The sequence below is a fragment of the Hemicordylus capensis genome, chromosome 5 (genome assembly GCF_027244095.1).
Source record: "Hemicordylus capensis ecotype Gifberg chromosome 5, rHemCap1.1.pri, whole genome shotgun sequence".
Classification (NCBI taxonomy): Eukaryota; Metazoa; Chordata; class Lepidosauria; order Squamata; family Cordylidae; genus Hemicordylus; species Hemicordylus capensis.
The window spans coordinates 163,989,914-164,016,033 of record NC_069661.1 but is presented as its reverse complement, the minus strand read 5'-3'; the positions used below and the strand labels follow the sequence as shown (position 1 = coordinate 164,016,033).

Below are 26,120 nucleotides of genomic sequence, written 5' to 3'. Positions count from 1 at the left end.
ACGTTGAAGGCAATGAATAATATGTCAACACAATTGTTGTTCTGAAGTGATCTGCCAGGACTTGTCTAGAAAAAAAATTATAACCTTGTGGAAATTAAGGAAGAGGCTAAGTTTCTCAGGGAAGCAATGACACTTCATTATATTTAATTTAGTCAGACACACAGATCAATATTTCTAGCATTCCAAGCATATTTGCCCATTTAAAGAACCTCATTGGCCATCTTAACAAGCAGATTTATGTGTAAAACTTCCATCTGATTGTCCTGTAATTGTGTCAAGTCAGAGAGAGCCAGTTTAAAAGAATGTCCAATTAAATACAGAAGTAGGCTAGGCCACAACAGTGCATTCACTTCAGTATGGGCAGCTGCAAATGCTTCAGTGAAATGGCTCATTAAGTTCATAGGTGCATACCCATAATCTAGCAGTTAAAAGTCTGCAATAGCAATCCTGTGTATTATTAAGCACACTTAAGTCCAAATGGCTTCTGTGTCTTGATCCCAATCCACTTCTGAATACACACAGTAGGATAAACAAAACAAAAAAACCCCAAACCAGTCCCATTTTACAAAATATCAGCATTCTCATGGCAAAGCATGGACCTACAGGTGTGAAAAGGTAACATGAAGAAAAGAAAAAAGGAAAGATCATGCCATCAAGTTGGTATCAACTCCTGGCGACCACAGAGCCATGTGGTTTTCTTGGTAGAATTCAGGAGGGGTTTATCATTGTCTCCTCCCACGCAGTGTGAGATGATGCCTTTTCAGCACCTTCCTATATCGCTGCTGTCTGATATAAGTATTTCCCATAATCATTTCATTCATTAATTTACTTTATTACAGCCAACGGCCTTTCAGTACAATGAAACCACACAAAAAACTACTAGTGGGGATTTAAACCAGCAACCTCTTGCTCTCTAGAATGCAACCTGCCTAGAGAGCAGGAGGATGCTGGTTTAAATTTCCGCTAGTATGAATACCAGATTCCTCCTGCTCTCTAGGCAGGTTGCTTCCCCACTGTGCCATCATAAAGAACTACCCTCAAAATGCATGTATAGTAAAAGACTTAAATTCATCCCCAGTCACAAATGAAGTCTAAGTACATATAACTGCAGTATTCATTTTCTTGACTTTTTCCACTGCTCTGCTCCCTTGTCACTGTCAGACAGAATCCAAGCATCATTTCTCTGCCCAATACAAATTTGTAACATGTGTTCCTCTACAAAACGCCTTGCCTATTTTGAAAAACTGGAGGGTTGATCAGACATTATGGCATGAGTGTATATTAATTATACACAAGTAGCAAGCGTTCCTTAAATACTTTCCCCTATTCCTTGGACATTCTATCTTCTATGTACTCTAGGGACCAGAGGCATAACTTATTTACTCACATATGTTTTGGAGCCTATAAATCCTTTCCAGGACACCATTTCCCACCGTTCCTGGAATCAAAATGTCCCTGGTACTTGTTCCTCTCTCCAGCTGCTTGCCTGCTGCCAGTGTTGGCTCCTCTTAACTGTGCATAGGAAAAATCAGCAGGAACTAGGGATTTCTGGAACTTGTACATTGAGAGACAGTGGAAGGATGCCACCTTATTTGATATGCTCTCTCAAGGACTACAAGTCCTATAATTTTCCGGAAAAGTGCTCTCTCTCCACTCTGTGGAGCAGAGCGTGGCCTGGCCAGCAGCAAACTGTGCAGAATACTTATGGTTCTGTTCTAAGACTGCTTTTGATTTCTTATATGAGACACACCATATAATTACAGGGATTATCATCTTCAAACATATGGCCTCATTCCCACCCACCCACCCACCGAAGGTAATGGGCTTGTAGGTCAGACTGGCTCTTCCCTTAATTCACTTGGGCCATGCTACTGACTGTTCTTAGACTGCAAGCTCCTTGAACAGCAACCTTTGCTTATCCAATATAACCCAATGCACATTGATGGTGGTACCACCACCACCGCTACAACTTTTTTCAATTGCTACATGATTTCTCCTTCTATTAAACAATGTTTTTACCCAGCGGAATATCAATTATGATGCATTATATACAACAGAAACTGAAGGTGTTCAGTTCTTCACAAACATATATTGTATTAGATATGACTGAACAATAATTTCATATCTGATTTATTTTATTACTATGATATCCATACCACAGCTGGACTGCTTGTTTCTTCTTTTCATCGTGCCTCATAATTTTATTAAGAGTTAAGAACACACCTACCTTAAAAAGTCTTAAAATATTAGCCACCATGATGGACACTGAACTCGCAGCTGCTCCTATTACACCTGTTATCTTGTCTGGCTTAGTGAAAATAGGTGGGTCTCCATTAGCACATTTGACATCAGACCCATCTTTCTCTATCAAAGCTTGAACGAATGTTAAGGACTGCTCCAAAGCATAAGTGTCCCTGGAACAAGTGTCTAGGATCCGGACGCCCAAAGTAACATTGGCAAGAAGATCAGGATCCTTATTGATCTGATCAATTGCATATAGCATTGCCTCAAGCCGGTGGATTCCCTTCTCCTTCTTGAGTTCCCCACAAGGTACTCCTCTATCCCCTTTTGCATGAACAGGGAAGAGTCCTCCCAAGATGACATCTCCATCGAGCCGAATAGAGTGGGCGTATTCCTGACCATGAGTTCCTTGTATCACAGGAAGAATCCAACAGAATTTGGCTGCGAGCAGGAAGAAACAATGGCAGGAGACTAGATGCTTGTCCTCGTATACCATTTTTTCTGAAGGCAGTGTTGCCGTCCACGACCCAGATTTTCTTCTTGCTAGAGCAGAAGGTGAATGATGTGAAGCTGCCCTTTCTGAAGGCTACCATCAGTGCCCAGTGAATCAAAACATAGGACCATGCAGCAGGAAGAAACGAAGGTGGGTGTGTTTTTTTTAACAGAAGTCCTTAAGAAGTGTCTCACAAAAAGAATCAATTTGGATTAACTTTGCCATGTGTTACCTTGCTTGTTGGGTATTTTCAATGACTGTAGACTGACATTAGTATAAGTGCCCCCAATGCTGGGAAGAGGTCAGCAATTCACATCCTTGGATAGTGTCTTGTGATTGTGAAACTCCTGAAATATCAGAGAGAAAAGAGTTTAATCCAGCTATGTGATATTTGATAACTATGGGCAGGGAGAAATAGAATTCATTTCTAAGGTCAACATCATAGTACAATGACATGAGTGCAATCCCATTTTAGACCTCTAAGTAGCCTGACTTGCAGCGGTGGATTTTGATTAAAATATGTCCACATTTTAACTATTTTTTTAAAAAATTGTATTTCTGTTTATGATTGTAGTTCAATATGTGCTCTGTAGTACTTATACTTACGGAGGATATGACTCACATTTTCAGTTTACATGGGGAGAACTTAAGGGAGCATTCTTACATTGCCTTATAGTGTGGCAGTGCTATCTCTTGGTAGCCAGGCATTATGTATTTATTATTCTTCATCATCATCATCATCATCTGACACTCTTGCTGCATGCAGCTGTTTCATTCTGCTACTTTAGAAATACCAGCATTTGCACAGGGTACAGATGGGGATTTTTAGATGATCTCCCCTTTCCTGGAAGTGTTCTGTGTCACCAAAAAATATGTCCCTAAGGGTCATAATCACTGGTGCTTTTTCAGCTGAGAACAGAACAGCTGCATCTTTTACTGCATGAGTGCAGTGTTAGGATATATTATATTATTATTAATATTTATATATCCTCTGCCATCCTGAAATTTCTCCTGGCCAAAGGAGGCCACTACATCCATGCAGCACTCAAATTATTTGAAGCCAAGTCACTGGCACAGCTCATCTATGGTGCAACCTTGTCCATCAAGAGCGGCCCTCCAAGTCGCACAATGGTTTCAAATGCCATTCTCTGAATAGAGACAGGAAGGATGAAGGTGGAGGCTAGAGTATGGCTGGCCATCCTTATCTATGGGGTAAAATTAGCCCTCCTTCCTCATGGACTGGCCCCCCACTGACTCTCCAGGATGCCTTCCTATGCTCTTAGAAAAGAGCTATTCAGACCAAACTGTCAAGCTTGGGATTCTCCTGCCCGATCTTACTAGCTATGGGATATGGGCAGGGCAAATCCATGCTTAAAAACAGGATAATGAACACAGAATGCCAAACAGACCTAGGGAGGGCCCCAAAATTCCCCACACCTGAAAGTCTGAGATACCTCCCCTCTTCCACCGCATATCTGTCACTACTGGAAATCCCAGCCCTCAAGAGGGCCTTTACTTTGGTGCACTGCCACACCCTCCCATCAGCCATTCTAGATGGCAGGTTCAGGAAGATCCCACTTATGGAGAGCCTATGTCCTTGCAACACAGGGCAGGTCAAAACCACAGCGAATGTTATCCTTTTATGCCCCTTCTATAGAGATAGCTGTGCTAACCTCATCTCACCAGTACTCCACAGACATCCTGGTGGCGCAAGTAAATTTTATACCTTGCTGCTGCTCTCGGATGAAGACCCTACCATCACGTACAACACAGCAAAGTTCTGTTCTGCAGCGTGCAGAACCCACAGAGCCCTAAGAGCTTCTGCCTAGAAGGACTGCAGGCTGAGCCTACATAAATGCAGTCTCAGCCTCTGCTCTCACATAAGTTTTTGTAACCTCCTTTTAATTGCTTGCTTTTAATCTCTTCTATGTACTTTTTAGGCTTGTGCCCGAAACGTTTCGGAGGCCATTGTAAAGGCCTCTGAAACGTTTCGGGTGTGGGGGCTGATTCGGCGATTCGGCAGTGGCGGGGGTAGAGCTTTAAGGGCGGGGGAGAGTGTACTCACACACACCCCCGCCGCGTTTTCCCCACCAGCGCTCTCCGGGCGGCAGCGTTCCTCCCTGCCGCCCTGTTCCCCCCATCGGCCGGAAGTGGCCGGAAGTCCCGAGCGCGCGTGCGCCCATTGTGTGCGCGTGTGTGCGCTCGGGACTTCCGGCCACTTCCGGCCGACGGGGGGAATGGGGCGGCAGGGAGGAACGCTGCCACCCCGAGGGGCTTAAAATTTGGAGAGCACCGGCGGGGGAAACGCGGCGGGGGGGTGAGTACACTCTCCCCCGCCCTTAAAGCTCTACCCCCGCCATGCCGAAAATTTATCGTGCACATTCCTAGTACTTTTAAACACCCATAACTATTTTTAACTAAATATTATTAAGTACCTTTATATGTTGAGCCCTTCTGGCCTACTGCTTACTAGGCTGTGACTCCTTTAGAAGGGACCCCTTCCGTGGAAGATGAGCCCATATCCTCTCGTGCAGGGGATACTCCTCTGGGGGGTGGGGGCTCCTTGTAGTGGGTGATTCGATCATTAGAGGTATAGAGAAATGGGTTTGTGACCCGCATGTTGACCGCACAGTGACTTGCCTGCCTGGTGCAAAGGTTGCGGACATCACACAGCATCTAGATAGGCTCTTAGGCAGTGCTGGGGAGGAGACAGCTGTCGTGGTGCACGGTGGCACCAACGATGTGGGGAAATGTAGTCAAGAAGTCCTGGAAGCCAAATTTAGGCTGAAAGGTAGCAGTTTGAAGTCCAGGATCCCCAACGTAGCATTCTCAGAAATGCTACCTGTTCCACACACAGGTACAATGAGACAGGTGGAGCTGAAGGGTTTCAATGTGTGGATGAGAAGTTGGTGCTGGAAGGAGGGGTTTAGATTTGTTAGGCACTGGGACACATTTTGGGGCAAGTAAGGCCTGTACAAAAGAGACAGGCTGCACTTGAACCAAGATGGAACCAGACTGCTGGCACTTAAAATCAAAAAGGTTGCTGAGCAGCTTTTAAAATGACACCTGAGGAATAGCCGACAGGAGCTGGACAGTATCTGGTTCAGCAAATGCCATCCCTTAAAGTGCAAGGGTGCAGAGGATTCAGATAAACAGAAGTGGACAGAGCAGAATCACATAAAGAGCAGACCAAAGCCTGTGCCAGCTGGTCAAAGAGTCAAAAGAAAGATAGCAGACACCAGGGAAGAGATTCAGCGTATAGGTGCTTATATGCCAATGCCAGAAGCCTCCGAGCCAAGATGGGTGAGCTGGAGTGCTTGGCTGTTAACACAGAAAAATATGTAGTGGGCATAAAAGAAACATGGTGGAACAGTGAGTACCAGTGGGATACTGTTATACCTGGATATAAACTCTATAGAAAGGACAAGGAGGGGCGCTTTGGAGGTGGAATAGCACTGTATGTTAAAGAAGGGATAGAATCTAACAAAGTAGAAAACCTAGGTGGACCAGAGTCCTCCACAGAAACCCTGTGGGTGACGATACAAGGCCTGAATGGAAACATGCTACTGGGGATGTGCTATGGCCCTCTGGATCAAAATGCTGACAGTGACTGGGAGTTACAGGAGGAAATCAGAGAGGCTTCAAGGAGAGGCAGTGTAGTAATAATGGGTGACTTCAATTACCCACACACAGACTGGGTAAATTAACAGTCAGGTAATGACAGAGAGGACAAATTTCTAGATACGCTGAATGACTGTGCCCTAGAATAGTTGGACTTGGAACCAACCAGAGAGAAGGTGACCTTGGATCTAATTATGAGTGACACCCAGGACCTGGTGCGTGATGTCAGTGTCATCGACCCTTTAGGGAACAGTGACCATAGTGGGATCAAATTCAGCATACATGTGGGGAGAGAATCAACAAAGAGGTCTAACACAGACACTTTGAATTTCAGAAGAGGAAACTTCTCCAAAATGAGGAGTATGGTAAAAAGAAAGCTGAAAGGGGAAATCAGGAGAGTCACTGCTCCAGAATGCATGGAGTTTACTCAAAACCACAATACTAGAAGCCCGGTTGGACTGTATACCCAAAAGGAGGAAAGGTACCACTAAGTCCAGGAGGATGCCAGCATGGCTAAAAGGTAATGTCAAGGAAGCCATAAAAGGGAAGAAGACTTCCTTCTGAAATTGGAAGGCCTGCCCAAATGAGGGGAACAGAAAGGAACACAAACTCTGGCAAAAGAAATGCAAGGTGACAATAAGGGTGGCAAAAAGAGAGTTTGAGGAACATTTAACTAAAAGCATTAAAGGGAATAACAAAAACCTATTTAAATACATCAGAGGCAGGGAGGCAGTTGGACCGTTGGATAATGAGGGAGTGAAAGGGATTATTAAGGAGGATATGGAGATTGCAGAGAAGCTCAATGAGTTCTTTGCATCTGTCTTCATGGCAGAGGATACTGAGCATATACCTGTTCCTGAACCAAGCTTTTCAGGCATGGAGGCTAAACAACTAAGTCAGATAGCAGTGAAAAAAGATGATGTTCTAAACTACCTGGAAAAACTGAAAACTAACAAATCGCCAGGGCCAGATGGCATCCATCCAAGAGTCCTCAAAGAATTCAAATGTGAAATTACGGACCTCCTTGCTAAAATATATAACTTTTCCCTGCAATCAAGCTATGTACCAGAGGACTGGAAAGTTGTAAATGTAACACCGATTTTCAAAAAGGGATCCAGAGGCAATCCGTGAAATTACAGACCAGTTAGCTTAACATCCGTTCCAGGCAAATTGATGGAAAGCATCCTCAAGGATAAAATTATAAAATTTTAAAGCACATAGAAGAATAGGCCCTGCTAGAAGAGAACCAGCATGGCTTCTGCAAAGGTAAATCTTGCCTCATGAACCTTCTGGAGTTCTTTAAGAGTGTCAACAAGTGTGTGGATAAGGGTGATCCAGTTGACATAGTATACCTGGACTTCCAAAAAGCTTTCGACAAAGTTCCTCATAATAGACTCCTGAGAAAACTTAGAAGTTATGGGATAAGGGGACAAGTACATGTGTGGATTGCTAACTGGTTGAAGGACATATGTACCACCTATTTAAGGTCATTTGTCTCCAGAAATGGACATATCTGGATGTCTTCCGAAGCTGATTAAAAAAACACACCTGGCCCCAGCTTCAGCCTGAGAAACCAGGGATAGTTTGGGATCCAGGAGCACTCCCAGACTACAAACCTAATCTTTAACTCTCCTTCCACCATTCTCCTGATCTGGGTTTCCCCCACATAAGCTATTTGCTTATGTAAATCTTGCAATCTTATGTAAATCTTGTAACAGTAAATCTTGCCTCACAAACCTTTTGGAGTTCTTTGAGAGTTTCAACAAGTGTGTGGATAAAGGTGATCCAGATAACATAGCTTACATGGACTTCCAAAAAGCTTTTGTCTAAGTTCCTCATCAAAGACTCCTGAGGAAACTTAGCAGTTAGGGGATAAGGGGGCAAGTTCATGTGTGGATTGCTAACTGGTTGAAAGACAGGAAACAGAGGGTAGGTATAAATGGAGAGTTTTCACAATGGAGGGAAGTAAGAAGTGAGGTCCCCCAAGGATCTGTACTGGGACCGGTGCTTTTTAATTTATTCATAAATGATCTAGAAGCAGGGGTAAGCAGTGATGTGGCCAGATTTGCAGATGATACCGAACTCTTCCGGATAGTGAAATCCAAAATGGATTGTGAGCAGCTCCAAAAGGATCTCTCCAAACTGGGGGAGTGGGCAACAAAATGGCAAATGCAGTTCAATGTTGGCAAGTGTAAAGTGATGCACATTGGGATGAAAAACCCCAACTTCAAGTATATGCTGATGGGATCCGAGCTGTCGGTGACTGACCAGGAGAGGGATCTTGGGGTTGTGGTGGACAGCTCGTTGAAAGTGTCAACGCAATGTGCGGCAGCTGTGAAAAAGGCCAATTTCATGCTAGGGATTATTAAGAAGGGGGTTGAAAATAAAACGGCTAATATTATAGTGCCCTTATACAAAAGTTTGGTGCAGTCACACCTGGAGTACAGTGTACAGTTCTGATCACCACATCTAAAAAAGGACATTGTAGAACTGGAAAAGGTGCAGAAGAGGGCAACCAAGGTGATCAGGGGCCTAGAGTACCTTTCTTATGAGGCAAGGCTACAACACCTGGGGCTATTTAGTTTAGAAAAAAGAAAACTGCGGGGAGACATGATAGAGGTCTATAAAATCATTCATTGAGTGGAGAAAGTGAATAGAGAGAAATTCTTCTCCTTCTCACATAACACTAGAACCAGGGGTCATCCCATGAAATTGATTGCCAAGAAATTTAGGACCACAAACGGAAGTACTTTTTCACACAACGCATAATCAACTTGTGGAATTCTCACAAGATGTGACAGCCAACAACCTGGATGGCTTTAAGAGGAGTTTGAATAACTTCATGGAGGAGAGGTCTATCAATGGCTACTAGTTGGAGGGCTATAGGCCACCTCCAGCCTCAAAGGCAGGATGCCTCTGAGTACCAATTGCAGGGGAGTAACAGCAGGAGAGAGGCCATGCCCTCAACTCCTGCTGTAGGCTTCCAGTGGCATCTGGTGGGCCACTGTGTGAAACAGGATGCTGGACTAGATGGGCCTTGTGCCCAATCCAGCAGGGCTGTTCTTATGTTCTTAAATCCACTTTTTCCTCAATGAACCTGTTCAGGTCTCTAATTCTCTTACAGCTAAGTTTTAATAGGGCATATGGTAAAGGACAATTAAGAAGTGTTTCAAGACTTGTGAAGATTATTCATTCTGAAGTCTCATGTGTTAATGGTAAAAATATCTCACTGTGATCCAACAGAAAAATAAAGATTTGACAATGAAACATATATAGGTGGTGTGAATGAAAGTTCCTGAATTGGAAATACCAGGAAGCAAGGGTGTGTGAAGCACAAAAAAAAATTTTTTTAAGATGCCACCATTCTCTCTGCATCTATTTGAATTTAATTTAGGTTGTGTCTCTGCAAGCCAAAATGTATACTGGTATGTGGGACTGGGTGTTTCAAAATGGAACACCCAGTCCCATCAAAATGACCTCCTTGGCACAGCACAAAATATAAATCAGTGCAGATTTTAGACCAGTCTGGTTACAGGCTTTAAAGTCAATGGGGTGCATTCTGCTCTCAGTCCTATATATGGGAATTTAATTTCATGGACTTAAAAATCTCTCTCTATCTAGATGTATGGTTGTGTAACTCAGAACACAAAATTTGGCCCAGTTGACTGAGTCTCCAATAATTCAAAATAACTATGCATTAACTTTGGATACAGTCTCCAGGCAGAAAATGCACCAATAAAAACAGTATCTAGGGTTAACTTAATCCCCAGGAATCATACTGAAAATGCTGAGCTGTTTGCTTGCATCATAAGCAGAGCACATATACATGCTGCAGAATTTTAACACAATGAATTGCAAAATTGGCTCTTTAAATACACAGTTTAATATACTATATATTGAGATCTCAACTGAATTTGAAGAGGCAAGATTACAGAGGTCTGTTATTTTTTAAAATGGCCTTTCTCTCAGCCACCTACTGCTTGAACTAGAGCCATAGTTTCAAAATGGTGATGGAAGCCACAGAAATCGGTTACTGGGCAAGCAGATTCTTGCATGACTGTTTCAGGGCATTTGCTCAAAAGAGGCTGGCCAGTGAAGCAACCTGGGGAAACAGGTTATTTTTCAGCATACCAAAAGCAAGGCTTGGTGTCCTGTGCTTCCTTCAATCACTCCCATTTGCTGGATAGACAAGTGGAAACAGATGAGGGACCTGCATAGGCCAAAGTCCCTGCTTTGTGAACTATAGACTCTCTGAGCAGCATCCAGAACCGCATTCTCTCAGTAGAAGCTCCTGAAACAGGAGCCTTGTGCTTGCACAAAGGCGTCTTGCAACACTTTTTCTGTTAATGGAAGCTGTTTCCACTGACAAAGCATGAGTCTTGATGTGCTTGGAAAGTATTTCTTGAGGGTCACCAACTCTCTGCAGATGGTTTTGATGATAAGAGTTCCCTACTCTTGGGATAGTTGAATAATGCTTTTGAAAATCAGAGATGCACTCTCTGAAATTTGTACTTTTCGAGTGTGTAAAAAGTGAGCACTACCTGTCCCCATTGTGCTTCTGTGTGAATCATGGTTCTGAGTGTGAATTTTCCAAAGGCAAGAAATGCCACTTTGTCTCTGCATCGGGAATGACTGGACGATTCAGTCACACTCAGAGCAGAGCTGTGGCAGAATCACACCAAGCCCAGCAGAGCCTAATCGGAAGGAGCAATGCCAACTCAGTGAATCCTCAGACATAGTAGGCCAGATCAGCAACTCCTCCAGAGACACAGAAGGCTTTTTATGCGAGGTAGGTACTCCACATAGTTGGTACTTGGCTCACAGAAGCCTTCAATTATTTCCTAGATTTATTCCTCATGACTATTTCTAATGTGCTCCAGCATGCAATTAAGGGAATTACTGCTGTAGATGATGGGGGTGGGTAGTGGGTGGAGGTTCCTGGCTGGGTAGTTGGACTATATGGATTCAATTAGGGCCACAAGCTTTAATCAGTTTAATTGGTAGATTAACCAACTAGCACTTTAATTGATCTGTGGGGCCAATTTTATTTGATGAGGACACGTTAATTGATAAAGCTGAGATTTAAGAGCAAACTTGTTTGTATTTTGAGGCCTGAGCTTTTACTTCTAAGGTACAGTGAGCCAGTGCCATAGGAGCTAGTGCCATAGGATGGGGCTGGCAGGTAGGACTACAAGGCCTTTGGGTCATACTGCTCCTGTCCAGCCACACCATAAACTGCTTCCCAGCAGGAGCACTTGTGACAGCTGCAGAACAGACTGGCTCTCCATGGCAGATGGATTGATTCACACCACAAAGTGATGTTATCAAAGGGCCAGCTCTCTTCCACTGATATGTGCTACATTCACACAATGGGAAAGATCGGTCTAAAGAGTAGACTGTACTCTGTCTGTAGCTGATCTGCTGTAGCCTTAATGATGGTGTCAGCTGGTAGTTGCAGTTATCACATAACAATGCTACCTTTACTTATTCTGTCGATGACATAAATAGTAACATTGTGATTCATTAGTGCAATTGGTCTGTGACGTATTTTTTAGAAGGTGCATTATAAGCCATTCGTTTTCTGTTTTCCAGACAGGCTTTAACCATTAACAACAATGATTCATGTCTCTTCTTTCACAGTGGAAAGGCTCTAACTCTTTGATGCATGAGCATCAAAATGTATATGTATTGCTTTATTCTGCTTATGGGATTTCTTTATGCCTCCACATACTAGCATTGTAGGGACATTTATAGTGTGTAGGAGTATAAAATAAATTCCATAAGCAGAATAAAGCACTACATATACATTTTGATGTTCATGCATCAAAGTGGTTAGAACACCTTCACTGTCAAAGGAGGGACATGTGATTCATTGTTGTTAATGGTTAAAACCTGTCTGGAAAATAGAAAATGAATTGCTTATAATGCATTATTTTTTAAAGACGTCACAGCCCAGTGCAATGAAAATTACATTACACTGAATTACTTTGAGGCTCTTTATGTCATCGAATAAGTAAAAGCTTTCATTATGCTTGCTGGCTTATTCAAACCACATCACTTTTGCGATATTGATTAATATTAAATATTATAGCAATACAAATGCATTCTTGTGAGCTCCTGCAGCTAACAGAGAAATAATTTCATAAACATTCATTTTCATTGTTATCAATGAATTTTAGACAAATGAAAAAATATTGACCTGCTGTGCTATAAATTCAGACAATTTCCTTTAATATTCAGAGTTTTTATTCAAAGTAAAAACTAATCCCTTTCAGAATGGCTATAAATCTGAATTAATTCAATTGTATTCCCAAGTTATCAGAGGGTTTTTTAAATAGTTCTAAGCAGTGCTCGCATGTTAAATAGCTCCCCCCCCCCAAAAAAGAGCATGCCTTTATTTCCCTAGAACTGACTGAACATGTGTGTTCAGGAGGAAAAAAATCACAAAACCTATCTTCAAATCTAAATTAAGGATCTTGTCTGCAATCTACTGCATTGTATAACTATCCGAAGTAAGATGCTTGTCCTGTCTTTCCATTCTTCAGATACACTAATGCATTGATCTTCAGCAGACAGGTCATGACCTACAGCTGGCTGGTATCCCAACCTAAAGTGGATTAAACCAGCAGCACACCACCATTTTGTTTAAGATCCTTTTAGGAAACAAAGCAGGAAGAGAAAGGCAGAAAGGAGGTAGAAAGAAACAGAGGGAGAAGTCAGATGCTTCAGTGCACCTAAGGACACCTAAGTTTTCACACACATATTACTTGCTAATATGCTAATACTTGCTGCAGGCATAACCAGATGTACCTCTAAATGGACAATGGAATGTACATTCAACTCTGGATGCCATCTAGCCATACTGCATTAGGAATGTGTTTCAGAGGAATGAATATTCATATAATCATTCCCATCCCGGGACAATCTATTCATATATAAACACCCTTTTTAAAAACATGATTAGATCTGGAATTATGGTGGAAAGAGATAGAAAGGGAGAGAAAGAAGAGGAGGAGCATGACGATGCTGACATGGTAGACCAATTCAGAAGTGAGTTCCATGTTGCAGTTTGGGATGAAAGGTCAGCCCTGGTGTCTGAAAAGGCTGAGGACTGCTGTTCTAATGCAAGATAATTAATTATTATATATAAACAAAGGAGGGAATGAACATATGTTTGCTAGAAAATAAGAACAGTTAGTTTCTGCAGGTCCTGCCTTCATTGCTGATTATGGTCCATGTGTTGATATGGTCCTTCTTTGATATCAATAGGACTTAAGTATGCTAAGATATGTGCAAGAGTGGCTACATCTTATGATACATGGCCATAGTAGACTTTTGCTCAGCATGCATTGTAGTTCCATGTTGACATTGTGCCACCAAATAGTACAGAGGAAAGGAGGCTAATGGGACTAGTCATTATTCTTATTACAAGCTCATTACTTCTTACAGAAGTCGCCAGAGTGTCAGCTCTAGTGTACTTTATATTAATGAACTCTAAATAATGCATTGCAATGCTAGTTCTACTACTGGGTTCAGTTTGGTAAGAAGACTGCTGGGAGTTTTGCTTATAGTGACTTTACTCAGATTAATACAAATAGGAAGTGTTTGACCCTTTCAGAAAATGATTTTTAAATCCCCGTATTGCCATATGATGATTTAAAGAGGAGCTGTTTGGTTATGCCTGTATTATTTGCTCTCCAAATGATGCTGAAAACTGAAGGTATCTCTAACACTTTTAACCTTTGTCTGTGCTGTAACATGCATCTGACCTGTATTGCTGTCTGCACTGATGTATGAAAGTCAAAATTCAAATAAGCATTCCTCATCCTGAGAACTACATCAGTCTGATGAAAGGCAAACTTCCCTGATTCAGCTTACTGCAGAAGTTGTCCTCTTTCATGTGACGTGCCCCTGAAGATGAAGCAGGATAGAGGAAGCAATGGCAGATCCAATGCCTCCCAAGCTTTAATTGCCAATAACTTGGAAAATTATATTACACTCACATGAAAATATGTGGTTGCCTTAAATTAATCAGACCATTAGTCTACCTAGTTTCATGTGAAGGAATAGAACTGTTTCCATCATTTTGTAATCAGTTTTGTTAAATTCAGCATGCTACAGTAGTGTGAAAAAGTCACCTTTGGAGGGAAAAGTGTGTTTCTTTCCCTATATATTGAAGTTTGTCAGTTTTAGTCCCCAAAGTGTCATTTGTATTTCAGCACTAAGATGGTGATAAAATTGACAGTTCCTGTCAGAGCTTCAGACGTTCTTATCCTAAAAGTGGCTCAAAAGGTTATATCCCCTTATGAGGTTCAAAAGGTCAGCCAGGGGGACAACATCTTAAGATACTTAGCAAACCAAAACTTCAGCTACGCCCTTTAAAGTAAAGGTAAAGTTGTGCCGTCAAGTCAGTGTCTACTCTAGGCGACCACAGAGCCATGTTAGGCGACCACAGAGCTTTTGGTAGAATTGGTTGAAATATTGGAGGGGAAATCCGAATCAGACAATATGAACCAGAATGAGACAGAGAGGTCATTCACACAATCAAAAACTGTGTTCTATCTGGGGTTGGTTGCTGTATGTGCTCCCAATTTTTGGTTGTGTGGAAGCAAGGAAAAAGGGGGAAAGCTACCCAGGTTTTCCTCCTACCTTGCTTCCACACAACCAAAAATTGGGAGCACACACAGCTCCCAAGCCCAGGTAGAACACAGTTTTTGATTGTGTGAATGAGCTCAGAGGAATGACAGACAGAAGATGAAGACCCAGGATAAAGAGTGCTGAAAAGAGGCTGTTATATAAAAACAAGGAATCAAGAAACAAGAAACACGCATGAGTTAGAAGAAATAGTTTAGTTTTACAACTTGGCTGAGAAAGGATTTCAATACACATAGGTTTAGCAGGATGCATTTCTTTTTAGACTCCCTTCTCCTCATATGGCTTACTTACTACCCAAATGGTTTTAGTTTTTTTTGTTGCTGCATGAACCTAATTATTGATTTTTTTTCATAGTCTTTAGTAAAAACTTATGGTTATTTTTTTCCTTTGGTCTCGGAAACTTTGCCACTCTACGTCTAATTGCCATCCCACGCTACTTAGTACAAGTAAATTGGCAGAGTTATAAAAGAATTCTCAAAGGTTACAGTGATATAGAGTTCTTTTGTGGAGGCAGCCAGAAAGTAAAGGAAAACAAGAGAAAAACATTTCACCTCGGTGGCAGTAAAAAAGAGCAAGGGTTGAAAAGGGGGCTTAGTAAATTGTTTTGCTTGCCCACCCTCCCACTCATGGTGCAGGCTATCATCCAGACCATAATTCCCAATACTGTTTATGTCTAGTTTGACTGGAGGCATCTCTTCCCAGGCCTCAGGCAACAGTCTTTCCCAAATGATCTACCTGAACTCCTTTTAAATTGACATTTCAAAGACTGACCCTGTAGTGTTCTATATCCAAAAGTGCTGTACCACTGCACTAAAGCCACTTCCTATGAATTCTAAACCCCTGCTAAGAAGTGCTGTGTGTAACCAGAGAAGCAGCAAGTCAGATGTACCTCAAACCAGCTCCATCCCTAGGGACCTTAGAATGTTCCATATGGAGGACCTGGCAAGTATCTGATCACATTCAACAAGTGGGGATGGATATACCTGACAAAACTGAGGTTTCTTTTTAAATAATGAATGATACTTTGAGGTCATTCACACAAGCAAAAACTGTCCTAACCAGGTCCGGGAGCTGTGTGTGCTCCCAGTTTTTGGTTGTGTGGAAGCAAAGTAAGAGGGACACCTGGGTAGAAGTGATTGTGTGGAAGCAAGGTAGGAGGAAAACCTGGCAGCTTTTCCTCCTACCTTGCTTCCATACAATCACTTCTACCCAGGTTTTCCTCTTACTTGCTTCCACACAACTGAAAATTGGGAGCAGACACAGCTCCCAAACCCAGGTTGAACACAGTTTTTGATTGTGTGAATGACCTCCTTGTCACAGTATTAAGTGACAGTGTGATTTTGTTTTGCAGCAGGGTACTTGCATACAAGACAGCTCTTCTAATACTTTTGCTCTCCTATGGCATTAACAGAAGGGACAGTTTAGATCTCCTCTTTCCAGTAGTGATGCTTTGAGCTTTGATCATCATTACACATTTTAAATATAAAGAAGGCAGTATGTGGAATGGATTTTTTAAAATTCTTTTTCCCCCTTTGTGTGGATTGCAGCATTTGTGACACAATAGCCCAGGAGTCTCTGCATCTGCCATGTGGAGGGATAGATTATCAGTGCAGACTGTGCATGAAATTATTGTATTGAAAATGTCTAACGGTGATGGTATGCGGAATGATCAAACCTACACCCCCCTCACCCCCGCCGAGAAACGTTCATGCCTAAGCACCCTTATCTCTTCCCCTCTGCCACCTCGAACAGGGATCATTTCATTTCTTTATTCTGTACAGTATCTAGCACATTCTTGGTGTTAAATGAAAGCAGAATAGAAACAATAGTTCCAAGCCACTTCACACACATTATTTTCCATTACATTTTAAAGAAATGTCAAGCTCATTTGGACGCCACAGCTCAGTGATAGATTTTGACTCTATATAAAACAGTGGAATTTGCAATGGTCTGGTAGAAAATCTGAACTCTAATAGAACAAAATTCAAATATCAATGTTCTGAAAGTATTTTTAAAAAATAAAAACATTGCATTCTTTGAGGAAAAGAGTCTATTTTCCTTCAGCATTTTATAAGGCCATGCAAAAAAAATTGTTCTATATTAGAAAATAGGTTTAAAATTTAATTAAGAGATGAGAAAATTAAATGTAAGAGCTTTTTTTTTAAAAAAACCTACTATCCAGCACATTCTTATTTTGATATATCTCAGAGAAAGGTACTAAAAAAACCTTAATTTATGGAAAACATGTAAATATGTCAACATCTCAGATGACCCATGGGGATAGAAGATTTGATCCCCATTGGAAGCTAGAGAGCAAGGGTGGGGAAGAGAACCATGCACCCTACTAACCATAAACAAAATAAAGAAGAATTCACTTTACAGGGAGGGGAACCCCACAAAATGGATCCTTGTCACATTGCACTTCCCATGGAAATGGATAGTTTATTTTGGCTAATAGTATGCATAACACATGAAAAGTGTGGAGAGCACACTATAGCAAGGTGTGCTGGAACAAGTGAGTATAAAAAAAATTGCCAAACCAAAAAAACACAAACAAACCCACCACTCCACACACAGTGGATCGGGCTCTTGGTAACAATGCATGTTTCAAAGGTCTAAAGCAAGAATGGCCCAACTGTGTGAGATATGTGATTCAATTGTGAATCCCAGGAAATTCAAAAAAGTAAATTGAAATGACATTGGAAGAAGCAGCCTATAGTGTCTGTGAGTATAATAGGCATAATCGAGTTTCCCCTCCCATCCATTTATCTAGCCACACACTTTGGGCACAACTACATGGGCAACTCCAGCAGCTATTTTCAACTGGACACCGTAGCACACAACTTGGACCACAAGAGGTACTCCCTGAAAAGGGACAGATGCATGCTCTCCATCACCCCAGATAGCCACAACACTCAGAAGCAGGAAGCCAGCTATTGTAGGAATAACAGTCCAAATGGGTCCTATAATAGCCTCTTCAATAGTGTGGGATTTCCCTAATCAGTGCTAGTTGATGAGGTCATCATATACACTTATACAGCACATCTGGTCATTATGTTGCGCCCATCTCTACTGTTCCTGAGAAACACTCAGTAATAGGTAGGAGTGCAACCCCTGAGGGCCCCATTGGTATATCTGAGGTATTACTCTTTTCTCTGTGAAAAGAACTGCAAAAGAATCAACTTGGTTGTACTTTAAAAAACAGTTTGCCAGGGTTTGCTACATAATCATCAGTATTTTTGCTTTGTTGGTAGAAACTGAGAGTCCAAAATCACCCATTATGTAGGAGATTTGTGACTGGATGTCCTAGCAGTTTTATCTTAAAGCAGTTTCAGGGAATTCTACTGGAAAGAGTGTGTTAACACTTTCTCCCATCCACTGACTGTAAATTGTCTTCATTGCACCCCCTCCCAGAAGCTGTTGTGTCTCCCATGGGAGAAAAAAATGCCTGTATTTTTTCTCTCTGGAAGCGCAGACGGGGAGGGTTAAGTTGGGGGAAAGATACAGAGGGAAAGGTTGTCTTTTGGAAGTAATGGAGCAGCATTACTCCAGCATTATGTCATGGATGATCAAAATGGTGGCAACAGATTTTGGGGAGAGGAAAGTAGCAGCAGTGGATGGTGTTAGATCAGCTGCAAGACTGGGAGACTATTGGCACAGAATGGGGTAGAATATGTGCAGTATAGGTTGTATATCTTGTATCTCCTGGCTATATTAAGAATTCTGTATGTGGCTCAGAATTAGGAATGTTGACCATCTGTGTCTAAATCCTTGCAGTTAGTCATTTGTCCAGAGTAGATATTCTTTCTGGAAGAGCTGAAGAACTTTACTGTGGGCTAGTATATTTTGTAATTCTATATAACATTGCTCCAAATAAAATCACTTGGCCTATTAACAGGATCCTGTATTGGGACTAGCAGCAGGCAGATATCTTTAGGCAAGAATTACCATTATAGGTGCGATACTTACCTAAATGAGTGTTCCCCAGTCCTTGTATATAATTATTTGCAAGGCCAAATTCTTCTGAGCAAGCCCTTGAGATCTTACCTTGAAAGTTAAAGATAGTATTCATATATCCAGCATTGTGCAGAAGCTAAGAATGTAAAGTGGGAAATTCCCCAGTTCATATTTCCACTCTGCCACTTATACACTGAGTGGTTTGAGGCAAACCACTCTTAACCTCAGCCTTCATATCCAATGTAAGGATGATACCAATGGCTTACCTTACAGGATTCTTGAAAATATCACTGAGATGATGTAGGGGAAGAGCTTATCTTACTCATCATTGTGGCAGGATCATTTCTTGAGAACACATTTTCCAGTGGAAAAATATCAATATACGAATTCAATTCATTTGCCTACCACATCTTAGAAAACAGCTTCTGCCTGCCTGTGTGTGTGTACATGCGCTCACATGCATGCACACATTGCTTTCCATATTACAAGGAATAGCCACATTCTTTCTCTGGAAAAACTAAAATATTTTAAACAAGTTTCAAACTGAGGAAGTAGGAAGAGAAAAGAGCAAAAATGCTCCTCTCTGCCTCAAACTGCTCCTCCCAATGTAGCATCTTTTGGATTACAGTTGCATGTCCCAGTCTCTCCTTGGCGAGATGTAAGCAGACTTTCCAAATCAGCCTAGAGGAGTTTCAGCTCCGGCCAACAGATTGCTGCAGCTCTAGTTTATCGGAAGTTCCTGTGCTGCATCAGCGACCCAAAATACTCTGCTGCTCGGAAGAGTGGCGAACAAACACGAAGCTGGAGGAGGTGTTTCCTCACACTGACTATAATAAAAAACATTAGCCTGAGAAGGATAAGGAGGTGGAATGGGATGGCACACAGCTCTGATTTCAGAGGCAGGGCCCGCTTTGCCTAATGCACTGGAGAATTGCTCAGGACCAATTCATCCAAAAGTGAACTACTCTAATGTTGCCAAGGTCACTGTCAGCTTGGGCTATTGGCTGTCTGACTGCCAACTTCACCCAGGCAAAGCTAGAGCAGCTTTCGCTGTCTCCGCCAACTCGTCATACATTTGGCTGATTCAAACATTGTCTTCCTTTGCATTTAAGCATCCCTGTCTTCCTTGTCTGGGAGCCACTTGAATATTAACTCTTCGCTGCATTTCCACTCCCAGCACACAAGCCATCAATGCATCACTTGTTGTTTTAAAATGCATTGTAATTCAGGAAGGAGCTCTCCACTCATTTTGGCTGTCACCCCAAGCTCACTTACTTGAAAGTCAAGTTATACTCAAATCGGGAAGGCATTCTTCAAAGTAAATAGGTTTAGGATTGGGAGGCCAGGAAGTTCAATCAGCAAACAGGCTTTCGCTGCTTTGGTCTGTAAAATCCCACAAAAATCTGCTATTACCTAGATGGTAAATCCTCTTAGAAGGGAGCCCTCTGTTGTCAGTTGTTTTTACTTGTCTCCATACAGTCCCTTCTGTTCCTAAGGAACTGCACCATTAATTGAAATACACAGGAGGAAGAAGGTCTTTTGGCTTCAGAATTATCAGCTGTATCCTCTCACATTTCTACCTTTAAATCTGCTGTAGATTCTGAAATACTGTACTATATTTAGTGCACTATCTTCACTAGGGTGCAAATGTAGACATGAGAATAAAGTGATCCTGAAGTTCGTTCATTATAGGTCCTTTTTACACAATTCCATTCAGGTGTTTTCAAATGTCCAGGTGTGTTTGTGTGTGTGTGTACTGAAATGCATAATAATTATCATTACAAACCCTCACACCACAATGTGGTTGGGGGTTTCATCTCCACAAAAAATTCCCTGTGACAATGTAACATTTCTGTAACTAATCCCAAAGGTCAGGAGCTAGTTTCTAATGCCAAATGTCAATGCACTTGCTAGATTTGCATGCCTCCCAGATCCACAATCGCTCTTCATTATGTGAAGCTTGTGTGTGTGTTTGCAGTTGTTTTAGAGTGATCCATTCACTTACTTGTCTTTAAAATACCTGCTACAAAAAATGGCAGATTACAGTCTCCAAAAGGTACTGAGATTCCTTTATTAGACATCTCAGAGAGCTTTCTATAAATAGCTTTCTTTTGGGTTCACTATGGTAAGCAACATCAAGAGGGCTTCCCCCCCTAAAATACACATCAAGGGAATCGATTGTTCCCTCCCAGGGGGCCCTATCATCATGTCTTGCACAATCTGGCCAAGATACCCCCTCTCCCCCCCCCCCGTACAATTTACACCAAGAGGCACACGTGTCAATCCTGAGCGATTTCACCAGCTTGAACAAGCCCCCAGGGACCTCTCTCCGCACACAGTAGGGTGGGCTTGCTGATTTCCAACAGCCTTAATGCTCCGCTTCCTTCCTCGGGGCGGTGGGAAGGATAGAGGAGGAAGTGGATCAAGCTGCTTATATTTTAAATCCTGAGATCAGAGGAAGAAACCGTGCTGCGCCGACTTCCCCAAGCTCAGCTTTGAATATTGGCAAAAGAAGTTGGGGGCAGGCAGCCCCCAAATGGCCCTCTTCTCGAAGGCACGCTTCATTGCTCCAGATTCAAGCCCAAACTAACTACACCTTTTAAAACAAGTCTCCCAGGAGGCAGACCCGCGTGCAAATAAAATCAGTACATGATCGAAGGAAACCATAGATAGGGGAGGGGAGAACACCACCACCCCCTTCCTTCCTTCCTTCCTTCCTTCCCGGTGTGTGAGCCTAGTGTTTCTGAATATCAGCCATGCCTGTTCCATACATAGGCATAGGACGTCGGCTTGATTGTTGCCTCTTTACTCCGACAGTTAATTTCAATCTCCTTCTCAGGAGTCGCCAGCCGCTCGCCATCCAGAGAGAGCAGCAGTTCCTAGTTGCTTTGGGGGGAAGCGGTGTTGTGACCAAAACTTGCATTAAGGCTTCCTTCCTTCCTTCCGTGCCCCTCCCGGATGAACCCTTTATTCTCCCCCCCCACTCAGAAGGCTCCCCCGCAGGAGAAAAAAAAAACCATATATACCTCGATTTCCCCAATCGACCGGCAATACTCGCAGCTCCATGGTGCCGAGAAGCGGCGGAGGTCACTGATGGAATTAATAGACGCCAACGCCGCCGCCCGGGTAGAGAGGATTAGGTAATTTCAGTCCACGAGCCTCTATCTCAAACCGACTCCCCGCCCTCTCTCCCGCCCCCGCCCCCCCGCGGAGATCGGGACATGCAGGGCGATCCCAGCACTGCTGCAAAGCACTGGGGACCCGCCAAGCGCCGACAGGCTCCACGCACAGCCAGTCATCCACCTGACCAGCTTAAGCCTTCCAAACTTCTTGCGAGCTGAAGGCTCTCGGACTTTGGCTCTTGGGTTGGCCCTGCTAAGGAACTGGCTCTTCTGCTGGCAACCAAACCCGACTGTCTCCCTGCAGAGACATCTGTTCCGCGGCAACCCCCGGCCTGCCCACCCTCGCCGGGTCTCAAGCCAGTTCAATCACCCGAACTCTAATCGGGGTCAACTTGATGCATCTGCCGTCCAAGTTGCAGCCCGTCCCAAGGGGTCCTCCTGTCCAGCCCCACTCACTCACCCTGGCTGGAGAGGGGCCCGCTGGGTGACTTCTTGCCGCTCCATTTCCAGGCACGCTGCCTGCTTCCGAAGCGGGGACGGGAAGCTGCACTTGTAGCTGTTCTTGGTGCTGAAAAGAGCCAGCGATGCCCGAGTCTCTTCCATGTGAATAACAAATACTCCCACTGGCAGCAGCTATTGGTCTGTCTCTAAACTCCCCTCCTAATCCATCTCTTATCAGACATCCAGCCTGGCCACGGGCAAATAAAATAAAATAAAATAAAATAAGATAAAATAAAATAAATAAATGAAAGTGAGGGAAGCTCTCTTCCCCGCCCGCCCCTCACGCACACACACTTCAGGCTTGGGAGATTTGCCCCCCGCAATCGTTTGGAGTTGTCAAGCAAACCGAATTAACTTCTGGGATGCCGCAGTCTTCCAAACAAAGCAAAAATCGCTTCTGTTCCATCGGGACGTCTTCCCTCTCACCCGCCGCCCCCCCTCCACCATGGAATCTGGGTGGGAAAGATCACAGCAGGCTCTCCCCACACACACACACACACACACACACCTCCCGGCGCCCGCCTCCGTCACTGCAAAGCTTCCCTGCTCCCACGCTGCACCCCCTCCTCCCCCTTCCTATTCCGATCTGACACCACAAACGGTCAGGAAAACAAATGTTTCCATCAGGTTTTATTTGCAAGCAAAAGCCAATTAGGGCTCGGCAGGAGGAGGGAGAGGAAAACATATGGGGCTAATAAGGGGACTGGGTGTTAACTGCGGCTTCTCTTGAACGGAGGCGAGTCATTGAAGAGGAGCAGGAGCGAGGGGGGGGGGGGCGGTGAGACTCTTTCCAGTGTCGGGCGCGAGGGAGGGCTCGAGTCATTAGGCTCCGCGGAAGAGCGGCGCGATTGGCTGGCCAGCAACGCATCAATCCGCGCCAGGGTTCTAATGAGCCTCGGGCTGGAGCGCGCCCATTCAGAAGGCAGCCCAAGGGCTGGGGAGACGCTGTCTCTGCCCTGAGAGTGACCCATCAAAGTTTGCAAGCGCCATAAGAGCCTGCTTGGCTCTCGCTCGCTCGCTCCCTCGCGCTCTCTCCCCCGGCGTTGTTTCCCATCGGGCAGATTTGCCACCACGAAGCACCAGCCAAAGAGGTGTTCGCGTTCGAACGGCCTGGGGTGGGCTTTGCCCAAGCGAGGCAGCGGGCAGCTCACCCTGCGCCCTCGTCGGTGGAAGAGGATAATCGCCCAAGGGCTGGACTGGGACTCTCTAGCTTCACGGGATGTTTTCCTGTTTAGCCTCCCCAGTAAGCAACCTGGAGGGAATCCACCGAGTCCCTTTGCCTGCCTCCTCAGACGCTGGGCTGACGGGGGTTCTCCCTCTCCCTCGCCCCTCTTCTTCTCTAGTAGCATTCACGGTGTCTTGGTGAGAAAGCGCCATCTTGAGGAAGCTGCTGGTAACTGCAGCCTCTCCCGAGCTGGGCAGCCGCGGTGGAATTTTTTCGCCCTTCTCTCTTTGGGTTAGATGAGTCACTGGCGGCGCTGCCGCCCTGCAAACAAAGTATCGCTGATACAAAGAGCCGCGGAGGGAGGGAGAGATAAGGGCGCGATATCAAAGGAGACAACCTGCACTTCAGATCAGAGGGAGGACTGAAGGTTAGGTCCCAGGGGACGCGGCAAATATTACAAGGTGGGAAGGAGCAACGCAGAATGACCTGGATGGCCCAGGATTTGCAGCTATTCAGGGCTGCGATTGCCTCTTGGGAGAGCAGAATGGAGAGAGCCAACGCAGAATTCAGCAGCCTCCGATTTCAGCTTTTTCCCTTAAGCATGCGCAGATAAAACAAGGTGTGCAACATGTAGTGATTCTTCAGTGAGGTTGATTTAAATTTCGGTCGATTAAAAGATGCCCCCAATAAACTAACTTTTTAAAAAGTTTATTATTTTTAATACAATTACTTACGAAAAACTACTGGTTACAGGTGCCATCTTAGAACATTTTTCTCCTATCATGCTGGAGAGCTGGTCTTGTGGTAGCAAGCATGACTTGTCCCCATAGCTAAGCAGGGTCTGCCCTGGTTGCATCTGAATGGGAGACTTGATGTGTGAGCACTGAAAGATATTCCCCTCAGGGGATGAAGCCGCTCTGGGAAGAGCAGAAGGTTCCAAGTTCCCTCCCTGGCTTCTCCAAGATAGGGCTGAGAGAGATTCCTGCCTGCAACCTTGGAGAAGCCACTGCCAGTCTGTGAAGACAATACTGAGCTAGATAGACCAATGGTCTGACTCAGTATATGGCAGTTTCCTATGTCCTATGTTCCTCTTCTCAGTGGCTGTGTTCCAGGATGCATGCATGCATACTGTCCTGAAAAGACAAAGAATGCTTTGGTCCCCCCCCCCCGCCCTCTTTTATTCAAATACAAGTTTCAGCAGCTTTCTTTGATTGATTGGTCACATAAACAGACTAAGAGTTCTTCAGTCAGATGGTACCCCTAAGAACCAAGGTTCTAGATAAGTTTGACAACAACTTATTTGTTTGTCAAAACTTTGTTTGACAACAAAGATAAGTTTGAAACCTAGAGGCATTGGTTGGTGAAATTTCAGGAACTGTGAGAAGTTACAAAATGTCGCTGTTTCTCACTCTTCATGGCCAGCAGAATAAATAATGCAATTAGGCAAAGATATGGAAATCTGCTTGGTGTGCTATCTATCTTTGTAGATCACTTCAAACCTGGGCAGTTTACAACAACATAAAACAAATTAAGATAATAATGAAAACATTAAAACAAATTAAAACCAGAGTCAAGCAGTGTTCTGTCTAAGAGTGCACACGTGTGTGCTCACAAGTTCTGGATGTCGGCTCAGTTAATTTTAGATCCTGCTCAGGTTGAATCAGGAAGTCCTGACTCTGAATGCAGGTGCACACACACTGCCTTGATACTGACGCCCAGAACAAAACACAGTCTGCACACAGATGAAAAAAAAAAATGAGGGAGAACACTGGAGTCAAGCTTGGGTGACAATGACATTTTCAAGACACCTTGAAGAATTGGTGCCACTTTGGTGCAGTTTTCAGTGCATTATATCTAGCACAGTTGAACCATGAACTCATTGTGCAGCCTAGGGTTTCATTCTGACTGCAAAGCACTTTGCATGCTAAACAAGTTCAAACAGTGCCATTCTAACTTTCATGTCTCTAGGGACGGTAGAAAGTGGAGTTTTCAGTATGATACAGAAAAAAGAAAATAGGCTGAGCTTTAATTGATAATGGGTTTTGTTTTTGTTTTTGCAGGGGTGGGGGGGAGGTCCTCAAATGACATTCTCAAAAAAAGACCAGAATCTGGGATTCAGGCTTGAACCCTTTCTCACTGAATGGAGTCCCTCTTCTATATCAGCTCATGCCTGGATACAGTTTGTTCTACATAATAATGGCCTGGCCAGGGGAGCCTGAAGGGCACTTGCAGTATCCTTTGATAGGTCCTCTACGGCTACAATTCTTATTGTAACCTTTTATAATAATCAAGAGATAGTTTACAAGTTTACACTGAATGCCAAAAATATAATCTTCAGTGAGCTTTACAATGATGCCCTAATTAT

At 43.6% G+C, this 26,120-nt stretch overlaps 1 protein-coding gene across 6 annotated transcripts in view; it reads right to left on the bottom strand.

Annotated features, from left to right (window-relative positions):
- The window catches only part of GRM8 (glutamate metabotropic receptor 8), a 791,912-nt gene extending 769,057 nt beyond the window's left edge, over positions 1 to 22,855 (bottom strand). For 2 of the 6 annotated variants that reach the window (XM_053256768.1, XM_053256771.1), the window contains exons 1-2: positions 21,994 to 22,149; positions 2,228 to 3,081 (exon numbers count right to left, since the gene is read on the bottom strand). In XM_053256768.1, the coding sequence (XP_053112743.1) occupies positions 2,228 to 2,737 (510 nt within the window). In that variant the 5' untranslated portion in view covers positions 2,738 to 3,081; positions 21,994 to 22,149. Of the gene's footprint in view, positions 1 to 2,227; positions 3,082 to 21,993; positions 22,151 to 22,549 lie in introns of those variants that run through there. The other 4 variants (XM_053256769.1, XM_053256779.1, XM_053256776.1 and 1 more) reach the window with 4 other exon arrangements.
- Positions 22,856 to 26,120: the final 3,265 nt, after the last annotated feature.